We start from the raw sequence: 20,415 nt of genomic DNA, 5'->3' as shown, positions 1-20,415 counted from the left end.
GCAGATTTTTGTGGGTGACCTGCTGTTCTCCTGTACTGCCAGCAGTATTGGAATAAACGTTCATATGTGATTCAACCCTGTCTCTGCTGAATTAGCTCAAGTAGTGACAGACAGCCCAGACCCATTGTGGTCTGGTTTCAATTCCTCTTTGGTGTTGCTAAACTTGAGGGCCCTATGTGACCGCTGAAGACGAAGGTGAGAGTGCAGGGGTGCCCCCTCCCCAGCAGCTCTGGGCTGGAGCCAATTTTCTCTGTCTCCTTTGGGTACCAAGAAAACAAGCAGGGGCTCTTTTTTAAATATTTTTTTAAATTAATTTCAGAAAGGAAGGGAAAGGGAGAGAGATAGAAACATCAATGATGAGAGAGAATCATCAGTCGGCTGCCTCCTGCATGCCCCCAACTGGGGACTGAGCCCATAACCAAAGCATGTACCCTTGACTGGAATTGAACCTGGGCCCCTTCAGTCTGCAGGCTGATGCTCTATCCACTGAGCCAAACTGGCCAGGGTAAGCAGGGACTCTTAGGGTGTGTTCTCCCCTTCTCTGTGCCTTCCTGGGAACACAATGGAAGTTATCTCTGTACTCCATCCTTTAATGGGCCTTGTGAGTAGGGTCAATAGACCTTGGAAGCAGGATTTTAAAGCTCTGGGGGCCACTTCTCTCCCTGTGCCAACACATCCCTTTCTAAGCTTTGCTTGATGCCCCAAAACCTATCATGACACTTCCTCTAGGACTGACAGCATTCATTCTAAGAGACTGCACCTTGCCTTGAAACAATACTTTCCATTTTCTGCATGACCTTGAACCTGCGCTCAAGACCCTCACGATCTCAACATAACCTTTTTTTTTAATTATTATTCACTTATACATCCACTAATTTAGTGATATATAAGCTAGCCTTTATTGGGCACCTGCTGTGTGCCAGAAACTGTGCTAGCTCACCTCATAGAATCTTCATGGAAACCCTGTGAGGTGGTACTGCGAGCACCTGTTTTTATAGCCTTAGAGGAGTTTCATGATGCTCATGGTCATGTGACTACCAGGTGTCAAATCCAGGTATATATGACACCCACATTTCATGCTTACAAGGGAAACTGTGCAGCTATCTGCCCATGGCGACACATAAATAAGTCTAGAATTATTACCTTTCCAAACAATTTCACTTTACAAATCAAACAGCAGCACACTCTTATTAACTCCTTGAGTGGCCCACTTGCACCTACAAGTCAACACCTCTGCTCGGGCCTACAGTCCCTATTCCCCCTCCACTTGTACGTCTCCATTTCCACCTCTTCAGCCTCATCATGGCCACTCTCCTCCTTGCTCACTATGTCCATGGCCTCTGCCAAGACTCTTCTGAGTGCAGGCCATTTGCGCATGCTGTTCCTTCTACCTGGACTGCTCTCCCTTTCACTCTGCTTTTGACTAAGCCCTGATCCTCTTTAAGGTCTAGTGTTAAGGTCAGCTCATCAAAGATGTTTTCCAGTCCTCACATCGAAATCCCGATTCCCTGCTGTGCTGTGCATCTCTTCCCCAGCTCTTATCACTTGTTTCTGTTCAGGGCGACAGGAACAGCACCAGGCGGGGTCAGACCACACCTGGATTCAGCAACCTCGGTACTTGGGCTCTGGCTAGAAGAGAATTCAAAGCCAAGACCCAAACTGTAAGAGAACATGTATTTGGTAAATCACAGAGGTAGAAGAAGTAAATCCTAGAAGAAAATGGCTTAGGAAACAAGAGGAAAGGAAGGGCCCTTGGAGCTTGGGAGTGAGGAAGCGAATGGTAATGTGCCTGGGGCAGGAAGGGGAAGAGAAAGGCACTGGTGTGCTCCTGGGAGGGAGAGCGCACTGGGTCCTCAGTCCTAAGGGTTTTAAGGGTGGAGATTTTAGGGGAGGTGCTAGGAGATCTTAATAGAATATCCAGCAGCTTTCCAGGTGTGTCCTTTCAGGGTCTAGGTCTCCCCTGATTGGTCAGCACCAGGGCAGGGGATCATTATTCAATGCAGCTGGTCCTGAGGTCAGCCATGGCTACTTTTCTGGGCCTGGAGCTGAAATACAACTGAGGCCTAGACATTATCTCTAGAGAGGAAAGGTCAGGGGGTCCAAATCTATAATTAGGGATTTGCTAGGGAAGGAAAGGCCACTCTGAGGGTGAAGTCCTACAGTTGTCCCTTGCTAGGCACCTGGGGCTTTCTACCACATTTCTAAGTTAAATACCAATTGGGAGTGATCATTTATTTCATGTCTCTCTCCCCCACCAGAGTGTAAGCTTCTTAGGGCAGGGACTTATCACCATGCCTATCATCATGCCAGGAACAGACTACCTGCTCAATAAGTATTTGCTGAACAATCCAAGGAAAGAGATTAGGTCCAAAGGGAAGAATAAAAAGCCATTTGGTTGGTAAAATCAAATTCTGAGTGGTGCAGAAATACCACCTTGGGCTTCTCCGCCAGGCCCTGCCCACTGTGGAACATCATGGACAAGCTGATGAAGAAAAGGGGTGTACCTAGTTTTTCTAAGTACCTTGCACTTGTTGAGGTTTGGGATTCCCCTTCGGTCCTAGATCTAACAATGTGAACAAAAGCAGAGATTATACAGGTTGACTCTCGTCCCCTCTTCCATAAGAACCACCCTAATTTTGAATGCTGGGGAATAGTTTTGTAGCTAACTGCTTGTTTATATGGTCCTGGTGTCTTTCTCAGAGAGGAGCTGTGGTTTCTTAATTGTTTTGAGAATCTTAAGTTCAGATGAGGCCTGTAAACATACATGCTGCTCCCAGGGAACAGGAAGTGAGGATGATGGGGAGGGCCTGGGCCCTCACCCCACCCATGTTCTGTAGTCCAAGATGGCCTGGTAAGAGTTCTTGCTCCTGGATCTTAAAAGTGGGTGTTGATCTTCTTATGTTAAGAAAATGCCCCTCCTCTGGAGGAAGAAAACCTAAAGGAATGGGTCCTTGAAAGGCAATATGATAGCTACTTAGAAGCAGACCCTTTTGAAAAATAGAAGGCCGGGTATGGGGACAAATTTGTAAGTTACCCTCTCTCCTCTAGACCCCCTGCACAATTTATCTGTGCTTGCTTTGCCTCCCCCCACTTCCCCCGCCCCCAGCGAGTTCTTCCTTCAGATGTACCTACTACTGAATTTGGTGTTCTGCTAGTGTGCCAGACTCCTAAGGACAATGCTTCTGGACCACTTTTCTTGCTAGGGCTCTGCTCATAGTAGCAGCCACCTCTCACTCCCACACACCGAAGCTGTCAACTTCATCCAAGGTGGATGTTGAAATCTCCAACTGCGCCTTCACAACAGTAACTACTCAGTTGAAAACTGAAGAATTCAGCATTATGTAGCTGTATAAAAATATTCAAATATTTGATTAATTCAATTTTCTCCTAACTTCTGCTTTATTAAAACTTTCAGAGCACTGTATATAAAATTCAGGCAGTTCCACCAACCCCGAAAAAGGGGCCCAAAAATTTGTATATTAAAGACAGTGTTTCTAATCGCCAACAGAAACGAGAATGATTTAATACTGCATGGGACCTTGTTATGTGGAAATGATTGTTTGAATATGAGCCATAGACCGAGACTCCCTCATGACTGCTGTTTGCGTATCTCAGGGAGCAAATAATACCAAACCTTGTGCAGAAGGACACACAACTGGGATTCTAGAGATGCCCCAAGAAGGACTGTTTCTTTAATTCATCCCAAAAAATAATCCTATAATGCATTTTAAAATGCATTGACACAAGTCCTTTGTATGAAGTTGTTATGGTTACAGAAGGAAAAGTAAATAAATATTTGTGCACACAGATAGAACATGACATCCTACAGTGAAAACAATCTCCTCTGAAAAAATTTCTTTCAAAGTCAGAGATGATGCCATGAGCTAGTGATGGGTGTGGAGCAACCTTTAAATTCAGTTCATGGTATTTGCATTGTTTAAATATGGAAAATGGGGGGTTGGGGGAAGGGGAGGTGGACAGACATGCAACCCAAGGCACACTGTTATTTGTTTATTTTCTATAGGTGATGTCATAAGCAAGGGTTTTGCCCGTGTTCTAGTTTATCTCCAATAAATAAATATGTACAAATATGCTGAGTTTACAAAATAGTAGAAAAAATCTTTGTCACAAAAGATACACATTTTTTTCCCATTCATAATTTCATTCCTAGCTTAATTGAACCAAAAACCCTGTTTAGTGATGTCTAAAGGGGTGTACCTAGTTTTTCTACCGGAAATTAAGATTCCTCAGTTTCTTGATAATAAAGGCCCTGACTTGGCCTGCTACTTATTACTGATCCCCATCTGCTCAATTCCAGAAGTTGGAAGCTGTCTGAAACCTTTCTTCTTAAACCATAGGTAACCCCCTGCAGATCTTGCTAAAATACAGATTCTCATGGAGTCAGTGGGGTGAAGCCCAAGTTTCTGCATTTCTAACCACCTGCTGTGGGGGGGGAGGGGGTGAAAACAGCCCCCATTTCTTGTGGGGAGCAAGTTCCAAGTGAATGAGGTGAGAAGGCCCCTCTGAAGTGGGAGACATTCTCAAGGGCCTGATCAAGGTGAGGGCCTGGCCTGGGCATCTACCAGGTTCCATCCCCAAACTCCCAAATGCCCCCAAAACAGTAAAGCTGGTTTTATTTTAGCCTACAAATGACAAAAACAGTGAGTCAAAATGGTAATTGGCATGAATCAGGCAACTCATAACTTTCTTAAACTATCTCCTGGGAGATGATTCCTTTTTCTTTCAATCTAGAGCAATCATGTGAACATTCCAACACTGTTAAAAATAACAACAACAACAATAATAATAATGTAAAAGGAAACTGCATAAAAGCTTAACAACAATGACTACCTTTCAGTCCAAACCAAAACAACACCAATAATAAAACCCAGGCTCACTGTTTAAAAAAACACAAAAACAACAACAAAAAAAACTCCTTGGGTTGAATTTCTAAGAAAGTCCAGCAACATTAATTTAACAAATGCCTCTCACATCTTAACCTTTGTTAAAGTGATATTGGTTCTGGAAGCATGAAACTTCAGGATAAATTAGCAAATCTGGGGAAAGAACAAATGCCCAGCCATTCTTATTTTTAGTGCTTTTGCTCTGTTTCACGTAAGAGCTCTGCCTAGGCAGACAGCTAAAAGTAGAAGTAGGGTCAGTCAGATGCAGGTAAGGTGACTCAGATGGGTTGGCCCAGTTCCTGGGAAGGGAAAATTGAGAGGAATGAGAGGGGGAACTGAGGCTTGGCTTCATAAATGCGAGAGGCTGGAACAACAACAACAACAAAAATTCACCAAGATAAAGTTTAACTACCACTTGACAAGTGGGAGAATATAAATACATAGTTAGGGAAGGTGAGAAGGACAGCGGGAAGGTAGGGAGGGACGCAACGTGGGTATGAAGACATACAGGTAGGGAAAATAGAAAAACAAGTCGTAAATACTTAAAAAAATAAATATCTTAGTCATCAACATGACAAAAATCACACTCACTAGTCCATCGGATCACAGTCTGCCCAATAGTGCTCACCCCGCCTGCCCTACAGAGGGCATGGGGCACTTTGCAATCTTCATATTCATTTTACAATTGCCATCTCTGCCCAGTAGTCTGGTGACATGATGGAAGCAAACAGGGTGCATCCTCCTTCCAGTCCCTCCTCCCCAGCCATTCCTGGAGTCGGCAAAAGAAGGGATGGGGGTCTCCTCCAGTTCTGCTGCCAGCTAAGGTGCTTCGGGAGTAAGGCTGGGGGAGGAGGCCAGGGGATGAGGCACAGGAGGAAGAAAAGGCCAAGCCAACGCCTGGGGCCAGGGAGGGGGACCCCCTCAGAGTTTCTGAGGCATCTGCTCTGTTCGCACGTGCTGCAGCACCACCTCCTTGGAGGGGACCCCGCACTTGTACTCCAGCTCAGCCTGCATGGCGCCTTGCTTCTTGCGCAGGTGGCAGAGGAGCGCCAAAAGCGCCACCACCAGACACAAGCTGGAGATGGAGATGCCAATGAGGACGCCAGAATGCACAGACCCTGCAGGCCTGGGGCTCGAGGTGCCGCCAGGTGTCGGGCTGACCGGAGGCTCCCCAGAGCCCCCCTCTTCGCCTTCGACTTTCTTCACGGAGGTGAGGTCACAGTCGCTGCCAGTCTTGACTATGCCGGCCCCGCAGATGCACTCATAGGTGCCAGGGAGGTTTTTGCAGGACAGTGCATTGATGCAGTTGCCGTCGGCGCACTCGTCGATGTCGGCGCACACGGAGCCCTCGTCCAGAATGTAGCCCTCGGGGCACTGGCAGCTGTCCGGGTAGTTGGGATCGCAGTCGGCTGGGCATTCGGTCTGGTTGCAGAACATCTGGCACTTGTGCGGGGCGTGGGGGATGGGCGCGAAGCCCTCCGCACAGATGCAGCGGTACGGCGGGGACTCCGTTTCCTTCAAGGGCTGGCACTGGTATTCACAGTTATTTCCCAGGCACAGGTCCGCAGCCTCGACGCACTCACCGTTCACCAGGTCGTAGCCAGGATGACAGAGGCACTCGAAGCTGCCCGGCGTGTTGACACAGAGCTGAGGGCATGGGCTAGGCACCAGCATGCAGTCGTCCACGTCCTCGCACCCGAGCTGGTCCGCAGCCAGCTTGTAACCCACATCGCACATGCACGAGTAGCCGCCGGGCACGTCGGGGTTGCGGTGGCATAAGTGATGGCAGAGTTTGTCGCACAAGTGCTCCTCAGGGCCGGCGCAGGAGCGCCCGTCGGCCTCCGGAGCGGTGTCAGCGGGGCAGAGGCAGCGGGACTCCCCGGCGCTCCGGTTGCACACGTGCTCGCAGCCGCCGTTCTCCACGCCGCAGTCCCAGGCGCCCGGCTCGGCCCGGCCCCAGCGGCCGTCGACCTCGCCTGGCCTCATCTCGCACACCAGCTCCACTCCGAAGGGCGCCACCTCGGCGGAGCTGCCCAAGGGCAGCGCCTGGAAGTCCGCACCTCGGGCCCCGAACGGGGTGCTGTAGTTGACTGAGATGCTGGCGGCCGCCAGGGCACCGGCCCCCACAGCGAGAGGCCTGCAGGAGGCTGCGAAGTGGAACTCACAGAGGAAGCCATCGGCCTCCGTGGTGCACTGCTGCTCCTCCCAGGACGGCTCACCTGGTGCGGGGACGCCAGCCTCCGAGACGGCCACGCACAGCGGACCGCAGAGGCGCGCGGGGGCCTCGTGGGGCCGCGCCCACCTGCTGTAGCTGGTGCTGTTGTCGCCCGTAACCCACTGGAAGCCCCGCAAGGGACCTAGGTGACCCGGGTCGCTGCAGCCTGGCGGGAGCTTCAGGCCAATCCAGAGGCGCGGGCTCTCGCCCCCGCCGCCGCCGCTCAGTAGAAGGGAGATGACATCAGCGGCCACCGAGGAGCGCACGGTCATCAGGTGGCCCCGCAGGCGCTCGCAGACCTGGCTGGCGGCGAGGAAGGTCGCAGGGCCCCGGAAGAGCGCAAAACAGTCTTGTCCGATGCACTGGCTCCCGTGGGGCTGGGGCTGGGGCTGGGGGAGACCCAGGGCTGCAGAGCCCAGCACGCCGAGGAGCAGGACCCGCAGCATGCTGTCCCGCACACCGCGTGCAGGCGCTGGGGACCGCGCAAGCGCCACCGCCGGTCCGAGCCCGGCCGGTTCTGAGAGGCGCGGGGCGCTGGCGGCGACAGCTGTTCGCGGCTGTACCGGAGCAGAAGTGTCGGGCTGCGTGGGGCAGCCTCGGCGAAGCAGCCTTTGATTTGCCGGAGAGCCAGAGCGAGTTTATAAGAGCGCAGCCCTCCCTCCTGGACGTTCGGGAAAAGGAAGGAAGTGCTGGTGGGAAGGGCTGATGCTGCATTCTCGGATTACTGGGTTCTCCGGACTCCTAGCGCCCGCCCTCGCGCCTGGGATCTCCGGGCCGGGATGAGTAAACGCGCCCAGGCTCGGGGCGGTCCTGGGCGGGGCTGCCGGGCGCAGACACCACCCCTGCCGACAGGGCGACGCTCCGGCTGCCTCCACTCGGGCTCCAGGCTCGCCGCCCATCCTAATCTCTTGGTCCTCTTTCTTTTTCTTCATAAATATGCTGCTATCATCAATTTCAAGGACAGCCTGTACTGCAGAACCCTGGGAAGAGGTGACGGGGAGAGGAGGGCTCTGAATGAAGGAAGAGGGGAAGGAGTGCCCAGCACCTGCGGGACTCTGGGAGAAGGTATTCACCAGAGGAGGATTTGGGAGGGGCTGCCCAGGGCGTGGACTTCCCCAAAGATGCCATCGGAAGGAAAGAGAGCTGGACCCGCCCTCGCTCTGAAAACGGGTGCGCTCAGTCCCACAACACAGAGGGTGTGGCTAGACGATGACAATGAGCGAAGGGAGAACTAGTCTAACGCCCGCGACTCCGTCCCCCTCACACCTCCCCCCCCCCTACACACACACACACACACACACACACACACACACACACACGCACGCACAGCTAGGGACACAGGAGTCCCTGAGCGCCATCGGCCTAGGCCAGACCTCATCTGTCTCAGGGATACTGTCAGGGCTCCGAGGTCCCGTTACCCTGCAGAAGCGGTGGCAGGCAAAGGAGCCCTATGGGGCGGGTGTGTTGGGGAGCGCATTTGCCAGTTTGGTCTGTTTTTGTCCAGCTTCACAGAGGGATAGTCCATAGTCCGTCCATCTTGAACCCCCAAAGGGGTGCACGGAAGCCCTCTCTGGCAGGCGCCGTGGGCTCCAAGCAGATCCTACTCCGATCTGGTAAGGATTTTTTTTTTTTTCCCCATTTGGCGGAAAGATCAGAACGAAACAGAGATGCATATAAATGTCACTTGTGTGGCAAAGGGCATTGAAGAGGGGCGACCCTGTGGAGTGGCGGGGCGGGGCGAGCTGGGAGGAGGCGATGGGAATCTGTCACTTTGGCGACCTTTTCCGCTTATTCACTTACCAAGAATGCGGAGGGGTGGGTCCAAAATACAACGGAGAGTAGTAAACTTTTTTTTTTTTTTTAATAATACCCTTTGCTGTCTCTTGGCTATTGTCATCCACAACGAATTACCAGTAGGCGGCGCTGTTGAACTCTAAACAAAGCTGAAGAAATTGGAAATCTCCACACTTGGACTGAAAGGGTTAAGATTGTTGGGAATACAGTGGCCTGGCCTTGGCATGGGTCAGGCAAGGGCACCCCAGGAAGCCCTTCCGATCCCTAGACCTACCTATGGAGGGCTTGCCTCCCTAGTAAGATCAGGAGAGTGTGGTGGGGTCCTCATGAGGGAAAGACAAGCACCTGTGAGCTGGACTGGACTGACTGCAGTGATCAGGGGGCTGGGCGGGGCTGGACACTGTGAAAGTGAAAGGGAGCAGGTACATTGGTCCCTGTCTGCACTCCCTGATGCCTGGAGCTGAGAGCTGGGACCAGCAGAGCCTCCTGAATATCCCACTGAGCAGCGCTGCTAGGTCCTGGGAAAGCTGCCCCAGCTCCCTCACAGAAACTGGAGGTCTGAGTCTGAAGCTCCCCAGAACAGGGAGACTGCTCCTCTGGGAAAAGGAAGGGAAGATCAGCAGATTGGAGAGTCCAGCTGTTCCCAGTGGGAGCGGGTCAGGCACTGGCCTGACATCCCCTGGCCGCCTGGGCTGTCAAGGGTGATGACTCCTCAGGTGCAGCCAGCCCCGGGGCATGGCCTGCGGACATGGGGGACATTGTCTGGGTGCATGAGACAAGAGAGAGGACAGGACACCCTGGTTCCAAATTAACTAAGAATTTCAAAACGGTGACAGCAAAGCATTAAACAAAGCCTGGGGCCCTCCTGAGCCTGCCAGCCCTAAAAGAAGCTGTGAGACATCCAGGCATCTGGGCTTGTCCCACACCATTCTTGTTCACTTCTTGGACAGGTTCTAGCTGATTCACCATGACCATCTTTGGTGGGACACCCTAGTCAAGTCTCATTAAACCCAATACTGACTCTTGAAAGAAAAAGGAGGAAAAAAAAGATTAGAAGTCTGAGAACAGCCTAGTAGCTCAATGAGGTCTCTGAGACTCAGGCTAACCCTAGATGAGGAAGTGTTGAATATTTCCATGTAGAAAGAAACCATGGCAGCAGCTAAGTGGAGTGGAGCATTGACCTTGGGTGGGTTACCCTGTAAAAGGATGGATGGGCACACCTACTTGGCCTTTCTGATCCCTCAGACTTTACCTCTAGCCCTCAGCGGACATCGCCCCTGCCTTCTAGGACAATCCTTGTCAATCCTTGCCCCTCTCCAGCCATCACTTTGAGCCTTTTTTTACCTGCTTTAAACTACCCTCATTGTCTCTGTGCCTCCTGCACAAGATGGGCCACGCCCTCTGGCTCTGTGTGGATGACACTCAGCTCCCTCTCCTTGGCCAGCCCCTGGGTCTGCCACCCTCACCACGGTTCACCAGCCCAGGTCCGTTTTACTGGAACAGCCCCTTAAGGATCACTGCTTGTCTCCTAAATACTGAAGCCAATAACATCTTTTCGTCTTTCTAGACACCGCTGTTTGTGCTGTTTGTACTCTTGAGTCCTCACCATTCTCAAGTCCCTTCCTCCCAGATCTTCTGACATATCTGTCCACCTGCCCCTCCTCTTCTCTTCCTGCCTGGGGTGGCCCCTTTCACCCTTCTGCCCAATGAGGGTCGCTAGTCCTCAGGGCTCTGTCCATGCTCTCTGCCTGTCTCTTTATATCCCACCCTTTTTCAAATTTACCCATTCTCCTTGTCATGGTATCGATGTCAAAGCAGACTGGGAATGGGGTGCCCAGCAGAGACCCTCAAACCATTATTTCCCTGTATAAATATTTGAGCCGTCCCATTTGAAATCATTGCCTTCAGACTTTATCACTTTCTCTGGTTTGTCCTTGCCCTTCTCACTGCTCTTCTAAGACAACTCTTTTCCCGGCTTCTTTTCTTTCTGGCTCTTCACCCCTACTAACAGCCTCTGGATCCTCACACCCCCAGACTGCCCATGCCCTGCGGAAGGAGCCCAAGATGCTCCCACGTTCTCCCCACTCAGACTCGCCATGCTGAAAGTGCTCAGACGCTCTGCCTCTGCTCTGCGGCAGCAAAATAGGAAACTTGCATGCAAGGGTCTGGGCTGGAGTTTGGGCCCGGTATCCCTCCCCACTCACAACTTTTAAAGCCTGGTGTCCTTCTGGTCCCCACAGATGCTGAAAGTCTGAGCAAGAGGGGGCCCTGCTGGCTGTGGGAGAAAGGCCTCATCCTGTCTCACCTTCATTCCAGAGCTCCTGTCTTTTCCTCTGCCGGGAGCATTCTTGCTTTTGCTTCTCCTCCATCTACTGAACCCTGACCCTTCTTTCAGGCACAGGTGGTAGGCTGCACCATTAGAAAGGGTTTCTCAGGAACCACACCAGAACTGATCTCTCGGTGAAGTTCATAGGACTTTCTATCAGCACTTTAGCACTTACCACACCTTCCCTGCTTTATGTCATCACATACTTATGCTCTTTGCTAGACTTTCAATCTAATTTTTCTGGGGATGGAGCATTGTTCTTATACATCTGTATTCCCACACAGCATGTTGTGGGCTAGATGGTGCTCAGGAGTTATCTAAGCCCCTGTTGTATATGATGCTTTGTGGCCCCCCTCCCGCCCCCACTTCAATCTGACTTGCTCAGGTTAACCTGCAAACACAGGATGGGGGACCTCAGTGCCTCTGAGGTAAGAGTGTGGGCTTTGGAGCCAACTCAGCTGGATTTGAGTCTCAGCTCCATCATTTATAAGTTGTGTCATATTTGGCAAGTAACCCAGCCTTCTCTGTGCCTCAGTTTCCTCTGCTCTGTGATGGGAATTATAACAGTCACTCCTTCAACATGTTATTAGGAGGATTTAATGAGTTACGCATGTAAAGCATTTAGAACAGTTGAGCCATAGCAAATGCCCAGCAAATTTTATCTAAAAAAGGATACATTTGGATCCATAGGAATTGAAATAAGCTACTGATTATGTTCAATACCCAGCACAGTTCCTGTCCCTAGTGGAGACTCAGTAAATGTCTGTGGATAAAATTTAGGTGAGCTGAGCATTTTTACCAATAATAAAATAAGGAACTGTGGGGGAAAAAAGGAGGGGGCGGTTTGCAAAGGGAAGAAGCTGAAGGACTGAGGAGGAACAGAAGAGGAATTGAAGACAGCCAGGGAAGCAGCCCTGGGCCCTGGGCCCAAGGAGTCCCCCTTTCCATCTGCCCCAAAGGCATCCATTGTCAATTCCTCACTTTCCAGATGTGGAAACTGAAGGTCAGAGAGAATAAATGATTTCCCAAGGCCACACAGCTAGTAAATGGTGAAACAAAGATTCTTCAGCCCACGTTAGGATGAAAAAACTAGTTTATGAAATATGTGCGAGCCCTCCTGGTTTTACCTGTTGCTAGAACTTTGTTAAGCAACTCTGCTTTTCTCCCCCCAAAACAGGAGATATAGTATCTAATTTACAGAATTCTCGTGGAAATTAGAAAATATACACACAGTTATTATTACCTTTCTTGGAACACAGCAGCTATTCAACAAATAGTTGTTAGTGCTGGTGAAAAGCTTTATGAAGAGCTCCTGGGTCTCCTGGGTCTGGCAGGGAGGTCTGCTTTTCAGGTGGGAGTTTCTGTTTGATGTCTGTGACAGAGGCCAGCCCAGCTACCTGGCCGTTTGTACTGAAGGCAAACATGTGTGAATGTTGTTAAAACAGATGAAGAGGAGTCCAGATGCAGAAGGGAAGCCACGGACAACATGTGGAAGGCAGCTTTTCACTTAAGAGATATAAGAATTTTCTAGTTCCAGCATGAACACTTGCTCTTAGACTTGTTAACTCCTAGGTCCCCTGAAGTAGACCACCACTTTGCACTGTGTGTGGGCCACATATCCTGCACAGAAGCTCAGAACATGAGCCTCTCCCATGGAAGAAGAGAAAACCCACAATTATTGGTGCTAAGGACATCAGTGCAGTTGCAATATTGGACTGCCTACCAATTGTTGCTGGTGATAAATGTTCCAGACCCCAGGATGAAAGTTGCTGTCACTGACATCTGGGGATAAGGTAGGTGAAAAGGGGAAACACTGTCCATTAAACACCTATGGTTACTTCAACCTCAACTTATTGAAATTAAAGTTAAAAATCAGTTCCTCTGTTGGACAAGAACATATGAAACTAGACCAGCCACTTACACCATACACAAGAATAAACTCAAAATGGATAAAAGACTTACATATAAGTTGCAAAACAATAAAAATCCCAGAAGAAAACATAGGCAGTAAAATCTCAGACATTTCACGTAGCAGAATTTTCACTGCTACAACTCCTAGGGCAAGAGAAATAAAAAAAATAAATAAATAAACAAATGGAACTATATTAAACTAAAAATATCTGCACATCAAAAGAAACCATCTTCAAAATTAAAAGGGAACCCACTTTATGGGAGAACATAACCGCCAATGATACATCTGATAAATGGTTAATTTCCAACATATGCAAAGAACTCATACAACTCAACAAAAGGAAGACAAACAATCCAATTTAAAAATGAGAACTGGACCTCAATAGACACTTCTCCAAATAGGACACACAGATGGCCAATAGACATATGAAAAGATGCTCAATGTTTCTAATCATCAGAGGGATGCAAATTAAAACTACAATGAGCTATCACCTCATATCTGCTAGAATGGCTAGCATCAATAAATCAACAAACAAGTGCTGGTGAAGATGAGAAAAGGGAACCCTAGTGCACTGCTGGTGGGAATGCAGACTCGTGCAGCCACTGTGGAGAACAGTATGGAGTTTCCTCAAAAAAAATTAAAAATGGAACTGCCATTTGACCTAGTGATCCCACTTTTGGAAATATATCCTAAGAATCCCAAAACACTAATCAGAAAGAATATATGTATCCCTATGTTCATAGCAGTGTTGTTTACAATAGCTAAGATCTGGAAACAGTAGATAAGTGGATAAAAAGCTGAGGTACATTTACATAATGGAATGCTATGGAATACTATGCAGCAGTAAAAAAAGAAGGATCTCTTACCCTTTGAGACAACATGGAGGGACCTGGAGTGTATTATGCTAAGTGAAATAGGCCAGTTAGAGAAAGACGAATATAACATGATCTCACTTATCTGTATTATCTAATGAACAAAATAAACTGACTATGGAACAAAATAGGTCCAGAGCCATGGACACTTGGAACAGACTGACAGAGCTCAGTGGAGACAAGGGTGTAGGGGATGGGAAGAGATTAACCAAAGAACGTATATGCATATATGCATGCCCATGGATACAGACAGAGTAGTGTGGGTAAGGCATTGGGTGGGGCGGGAGCTGGGTAGAGGGAGGCAAAGAGGGGGAAATGGGGGACATCTATAATACTGTCAACAATAAAAAAAATCAGCCACATGTCAAGTGCCCAAAGGCTAGCGACAACTAAACTGGACAATACAGAGAGAGAACATTTGATCATCACAGGAATTTCTATTGGATGGTGCTGGTATACACATAGAGCCAGACAATGTCACCTCAAGGAAGCTATTGGTGGGGGCATGGAAGCTATTGGTGGGGGATTGTGAATGTCTCCTTCTTAGATTCAAAGAACACTGTTCTACAATAATTATTGTTTTCAAGATAATGGTTGTCAAAACTGCAATCAGATTCTATAAAGAAAACATTAAAAGGAGTGTCAAAATTATATATTGTTACCATTATTAATACTCGACTAATAAACACATCAATATTATTTTAACCTTGATGTTAATTATAATAATTTAGATATTAGAAAAAGGAAATTAAAAATATTATATTTATAAGCTACAACTATACTAAAATTCAAACATAAAAATTTAATACCTACAGCTATGCAGCAATATATGAGTCCAAGGATGAAAAAATAAAATGCCTGGTGAGCAAATGTTATTCATTATATGACAGCATGTCAGTATAGCACAGCTAATATTTTACTAAATTTTGGATCTTATGCAGGCTTTCTTCAAGAAGGAAGGTAAAAAATTGACAATCCTTTATTGACCTACTCTTTGTAAAAGAAAATACGTTGCATTTGCTAAAAATCCATAATTGGTATCATATTTTATGGTAAAAGACTGACAGCTTTTCTCCTGAGATGAGAAACAAGACAATGATGTCCATTCTCACCACTTTTTTTTTTTAAATAGTGTACTGAAATTCTAGCCAGGGCAGTTAAGTAAGCATGGAAATCAAATCAAAGGCATCCAGATTGGAAAGGAAAGAATAAAATAACCTCTGTTCATTGATGGCATTGTCTTATTTGTATATAGAAAATCTTAAGGAAACTATTAAAAACTGTAAAAACTAATAAGCAAGTTTAGCAGCTATATGATACAAAATTAACATACAAAAATCAATTGTATTTTCATACTTACAACAGCATCAAAAAATAAAATGCTAAGGAATTCATTTAACAAAAGAAATACAAAATGTATACTTACAAAACTGCAAAAACAATGTTGAAAGAAATTTTAAAAGACCTAAATAAATGCAAAGACATCCTATCTTTATGATTGGAAGACTTAATATGGTTAAGTCCCAGATTCGATCTACAGCTTCATTGCAATCCCTATCAAAATCTCCACTGATATCTTGGTAGAAATTTCCATGCTGATCCTAAAGTTTACATAGAAATTCAAGAGACTTCAAATAACTAAGGCAATCTTGGGAAAGATCAACAAAACCGTAAGGCTCACACTTGCTGATTTCACAATTTACTACAAAGTTACAGAAATCAAAACAGTGTGGTACTGCCATTAGGGTGGGCATAAATCGATGGCATAGAATTGAGAATTCAAAAAAGAAACCCTCACATTTATGGTCAATTAATTTCCATAAAGGAGTCAAAACAATTAAATGGGGGGAAAGAATATTCTCTTCAGGGAACTGTGTTGGGATAACTGGATATCCACATGAGGTAGGGTTGGACTCCTACTTTGTCTCACATACAAAAATTAACTCAAAATGGGTAAAAGGTCTATAATTAGAAAAGTCTTAAAAGAAAACAAGGGTGTAATTATTCATGGCCTTGGATACTCAATTGTTTCTTAGATATGGCACAAAAACCACAAGCAGCAAAAGAAAACAAATAGATTATCAAAGTTAAAAAAAGTTGTTCTTAAAAATGAAAGACAGCCTGGTCGATGTGACTCAGTGGTTGAGTATTGACCTATGAACCAGAAGGTCATGGTTCAATTCCTGGTTAGGTCACATGCCCAGGTTGCAGGCTCAATCTCCAGTGTAGGTTGTGCAGGAGGCAGCCAATCAATGGTTCTCTCTCATCATTGATATTTCTATCTCCCTCTCCCTTCCTCTCTGAAATCAATAAAAAAATATATTTTTTAAAAATTGAAAAGACAACCCATAGAATGGGAGAATAGGAAGAAATATTTATAAATCATGTATATGAAGAGTCTCCAGAATATACAAAGAAATATTACAACTCAGTAATAAAAAGACAACTAACTTAATCAAAATACAGGTAAAGGATCTGAATAGACATTTCTCTAAAGAAGATATACAAATGGACAATAGGCACAAGAAAAAATGTTCAACATCAGGGAAATATTAGTCATCAGGGAAATGCAAATCAAAATATACTAATATACTAGTAAAAATGTTCAACATCATATATTAGTCATCATGGAAATACAAATCAAAACCATGATGAAATATCATTTCACTCCCTCCAGGATGGCTAGAATAAAAAAGACAGATAATAACAAGTGTTGGCAAGGACGTGGAGAAATTGGAACTCTCTCATATGCTGCTGGTGGAGATATATAATGGTACAGCTGCTTTGGAAATCAGTTTGGCAATTCCTCAGAATTTTAAACTTACAGTTACCATAGAATTCAGTAATTCCTCTAGGTACATACCCAAAATAAATTGAGGCATATGTCACACAAAAACCTGTACACAAATGTTCATAATGGCATTATTCTTAATAGCCAAACAGAGGAAAGAACCCAGATGCCCATCGCCTGATGAATATATAAGTAAAATGTGATATGTACCCATTAAATGGATTGTTATTTGACAATGGAAAGACATGATGTCTTGATTTATACCACAATCTGGATAAACTTTGAAGACATTATGCAAAATGAAATAAACCAGTAACAAAAGACCACATATTGTATAATCCCATTTCCAGAATAGACTAATCTGAAGAGACTGAATGTCCATTACTGATTGCCTAGAGATTGGGAGTATGGGGTATGGTGAGGATGACTGCTAATGGGTAAGGGTTTCTTTGAGGATAATAAAAATGTTCTAAAATTGTTTGCAGTGATGGTTGCACAACTCTATAAATATGCTGAAAGCATTTGAATTGTACACGTTAAATGAGGGAACTGTTAAGTTATGTAGATTATATCTCAGTCAAGCCATTAAGAAAAGAAGAAATTATATTCCCCCATTTGATAATCAACTGTGGGGGTCACCAAATGCATCTCTGAGCCCTCCTTTCCCCACCACTGGAGGTTTTATACGAGGCAGCAAATGATATTAGTAGCTGCCCCCCTGTAAACAGAGTGTTGTATCTGTCATCTCAGTGGATCTTCCATAAGCCAGAGGTGACTCATGGCTGACCAGTGTGTCCCGCTTTGAAACTAGAGAGAAATTGTGCCTTGTAGATCCATGGGCTATCATCTTGGTCTTCTCACTAAGGTTTCTTGTTGTGGCCCTTCTATCAAGATGTGTTTTCTGAGAAAAGAGACGCACAGAGGAAAGAAGCAATGCAACTCCAGAGGGTGGACAGTGTCCCTTTCTGGCTGCATATGGTGGTCTCGGCTTAGGCCACAGAGGGTGAGTGGGCATTTATGCAAAATAGAATCTGTTTTAAGTCACTCTGAGCTCACTGCTTTTCAAGTTTTTAATACATGTGTTTTGATCGGCTTCATGAAAGAGCAGCCCTATGAACTTAGGAAGGGCTGTGTTTCTCTCCCCTGAGCCCAGTGCATGTGTTTCCCCAAAAACAAATTTCACAAGTGAACAGATGTTTTATCACATGGATCCAACTCAACCCCCAAATACTTGCCAAATTATTATTTAGTTGCTAAATCTGTGGCTTCTTGATTTGAGTTGCAGAAGGCAAGACGATAAGAGCACCACTTAAGACCCAGATACCAGAGGAATTTTATGGATGCAAGAGGTTGGCAGATTTTCTTCAGTAAGGGCCAGAGAGTAGATGTCTTGGGCTATGCAGGCCCTTTGGCCTCTGCTATAATGTGAGTGAGCGTGTCAGTGTTCAGCACAATTGGTTACCTACTACTATGTAACAAATATCCCCCAAATTTAGTGATGGAAACAATTAATATTTACAAACGACCATTATCTGGACAGGTCATTACTGAACAATAATGACCTGAGTTCTTTCTGCAATTCTCAGGTGCCAGGCCAGGTAGACGGATTCTTTTCATCAATATCTGGCTCCATGAGGGAAGGTTGCAGACTAAGCACTGCAGACCCTTGGTGGCTGGGAACAGGCCTTCAGGATGGTTTGACAACTAGGGGTGAACTGACTGAGAACATCTTGAACTTGGGCAGACGGGCTTTCTGGGAAGTGAAGGAGTTACAGAGAGCAACTATAGGGAGGGGGCCTGACTCTGGCATGAAGGAATGCCAATATTTGAGTCCATCACTCAGAAATCCCACTCCCACCCACAGGCTTGTGGGTGCCAGAGGCTTCAGCAAGCTCAGTGGGAAGAGGGAAGAGGGTGGCTACTCACTTGGGGAGCTTCAGGCCCCACTCACCTGCATCCAGAGCCAGCCCACCCACCGAGGGATGGAGAAGCATTCAGTCCACACCCAACTCTTTGGGAATAATTTTCATACTGGGAAAAACTCAGAAGCTAGATCCCAGAGCAGTGCTGGCAAAGGCTCTTCTTCAGAGTTTATTCACCTTTGGAAGGGACTTTTGGGATATTAAACGAGACCCTTGCTTCCAGAGTCCCTTAAAGAGCACTCCTGAAAAGAGGGTCCATAGGACACTACTTACCTGTTATGCCACAGGCAAAGGGGTAATGGTCATCACTTTTATTTTCTGATGACCAGCTGGCCACTGAAGAACCTTGGGGCCAACAGACGCAAGGGAGCATTCTGGCATCGTTATCCATCGTCCACATTTAAAACTCCAGCTGGTTCTACTGCAAGGAGGATAAATGCACACAGCTGATAATAAGTTAATTCAGAACTTGTCACAGAGACACTTTCCAACCCTGTTTTCTCACAGAGTACGCTCTTCCTGCTGTTTTCCTGTGGTTTTGAGCTTTTTATATTTTATCTTGCAATCCAAAGGTTGTATTTCATTGGGAATTAAGCAGTCTCTGAATCTGGGGAAAATAATGATTGAAAAAATGTATTTGGCTTTCTGTTTTCCAGATAGTGTTTGCTTGCTGTTTCCATTTCTGGCCCAGCATCCTCCCAAAGCATTGAGAATGTGATTCAAATGAATCATTCCTCCAGGCTCAGGAGAAGTGACAAAGATGAGGACACCCTGCCCCAGAAGGTTCAAGCATCGCTGCCTCTGGTGGAGTAGGAGGCAGCTGGGTCTGGAAACAGGGTGGCCCTGTTGTGATAAGCTGAGGAAGAGAAGGGAATCTGCCAACCAAGGCAGCTCCTGCAGCTTTTCCCCTCTGCATGTGGTCCCCAGATCAGCATGGTCACCCAGAAGCTTGTTAGAATACAACATCTCTAACCTCACCCCACACCTTCAGAATCATAATCTGCCTTGGACAAGATCTGAGCGGGTAGGTGACTGTGCTTGAGAAGGAGCCAGCAGCAACTGAATGGACTCACTGACAGCATTCCACAGAGGAACTGGCCCCTTCCCTTGCCCTCCTCTACAAGTCTCAGTGGTCCTCTCCAGTAGTGTGGGAAGGAGCTCCCTAGACCATCAGCATCAGCATGTCTTCTCTCTGTCAACACTATTCATCAACTTGGGAAGTGTCAGAAAAGCAGATCCCTGGGTGCAGCCCAGACCTGAATTGGAAACTCCATGAATTGGGCTCAGCCCTCTGGTTTGCCTGAGAACTCCTGAGGATCCTGATGCACAAGCATGAGAACCACTGGCTCGTGGGATGTGAGACATGAATGGAGTGGCTTCCATGGCTCTGATCACATCCTAACCACCCCCATCTCTTTTTCCTCCTGGCCTTCCACTTTAGGTCCTGGCTCTGCCGACACTTCCATGGACCCCAGAACCCACCGGGGCACAGCTCTTCCTAACCTGGTATTCTGATGAGGCAGTGGAAATACACTTTTAAGCCTAGCTAAGTGGAATTTGTGGAAATCTGCAAGGACGGAAAGTGCAGCATGATCATGATCATGAAGCTGAAATCATGCTTGAGATAAAAGCAGGAAGACTGAAAGAATTCAAGATGCTAAACGTGTTACCAGAGACAT

The 20,415-nt window shown here is 46.7% G+C and overlaps 1 protein-coding gene across 2 annotated transcripts in view; it reads right to left on the bottom strand.

Annotated features, from left to right (window-relative positions):
- THBD (thrombomodulin) overlaps positions 1-7,877 on the bottom strand; it is a 68,963-nt gene extending 61,086 nt beyond the window's left edge. Inside the window, exons 1-2 of one of the 2 annotated variants that reach the window (XM_054723763.1) lie at positions 5,496-7,877; positions 3,997-5,203 (exon numbers count right to left, since the gene is read on the bottom strand). In XM_054723763.1, coding sequence (XP_054579738.1) covers positions 5,826-7,565 — 1,740 coding nt within the window. In that variant the 5' untranslated portion in view covers positions 7,566-7,877 and the 3' untranslated portion in view covers positions 3,997-5,203; positions 5,496-5,825. Of the gene's footprint in view, positions 1-3,996; positions 5,204-5,495 lie in introns of those variants that run through there. The other variant, XM_054723764.1, reaches the window with a different exon arrangement.
- Between the last annotated feature and the right edge of the window lie 12,538 nt (positions 7,878-20,415).

Source organism: Eptesicus fuscus, chromosome 12 (genome assembly GCF_027574615.1).
Source record: "Eptesicus fuscus isolate TK198812 chromosome 12, DD_ASM_mEF_20220401, whole genome shotgun sequence".
In the NCBI taxonomy this organism is placed as follows: Eukaryota; Metazoa; Chordata; class Mammalia; order Chiroptera; family Vespertilionidae; genus Eptesicus; species Eptesicus fuscus.
Note: the sequence above shows the minus strand (reverse complement) of the source record. Positions and strands in the feature narration are given on the sequence as shown.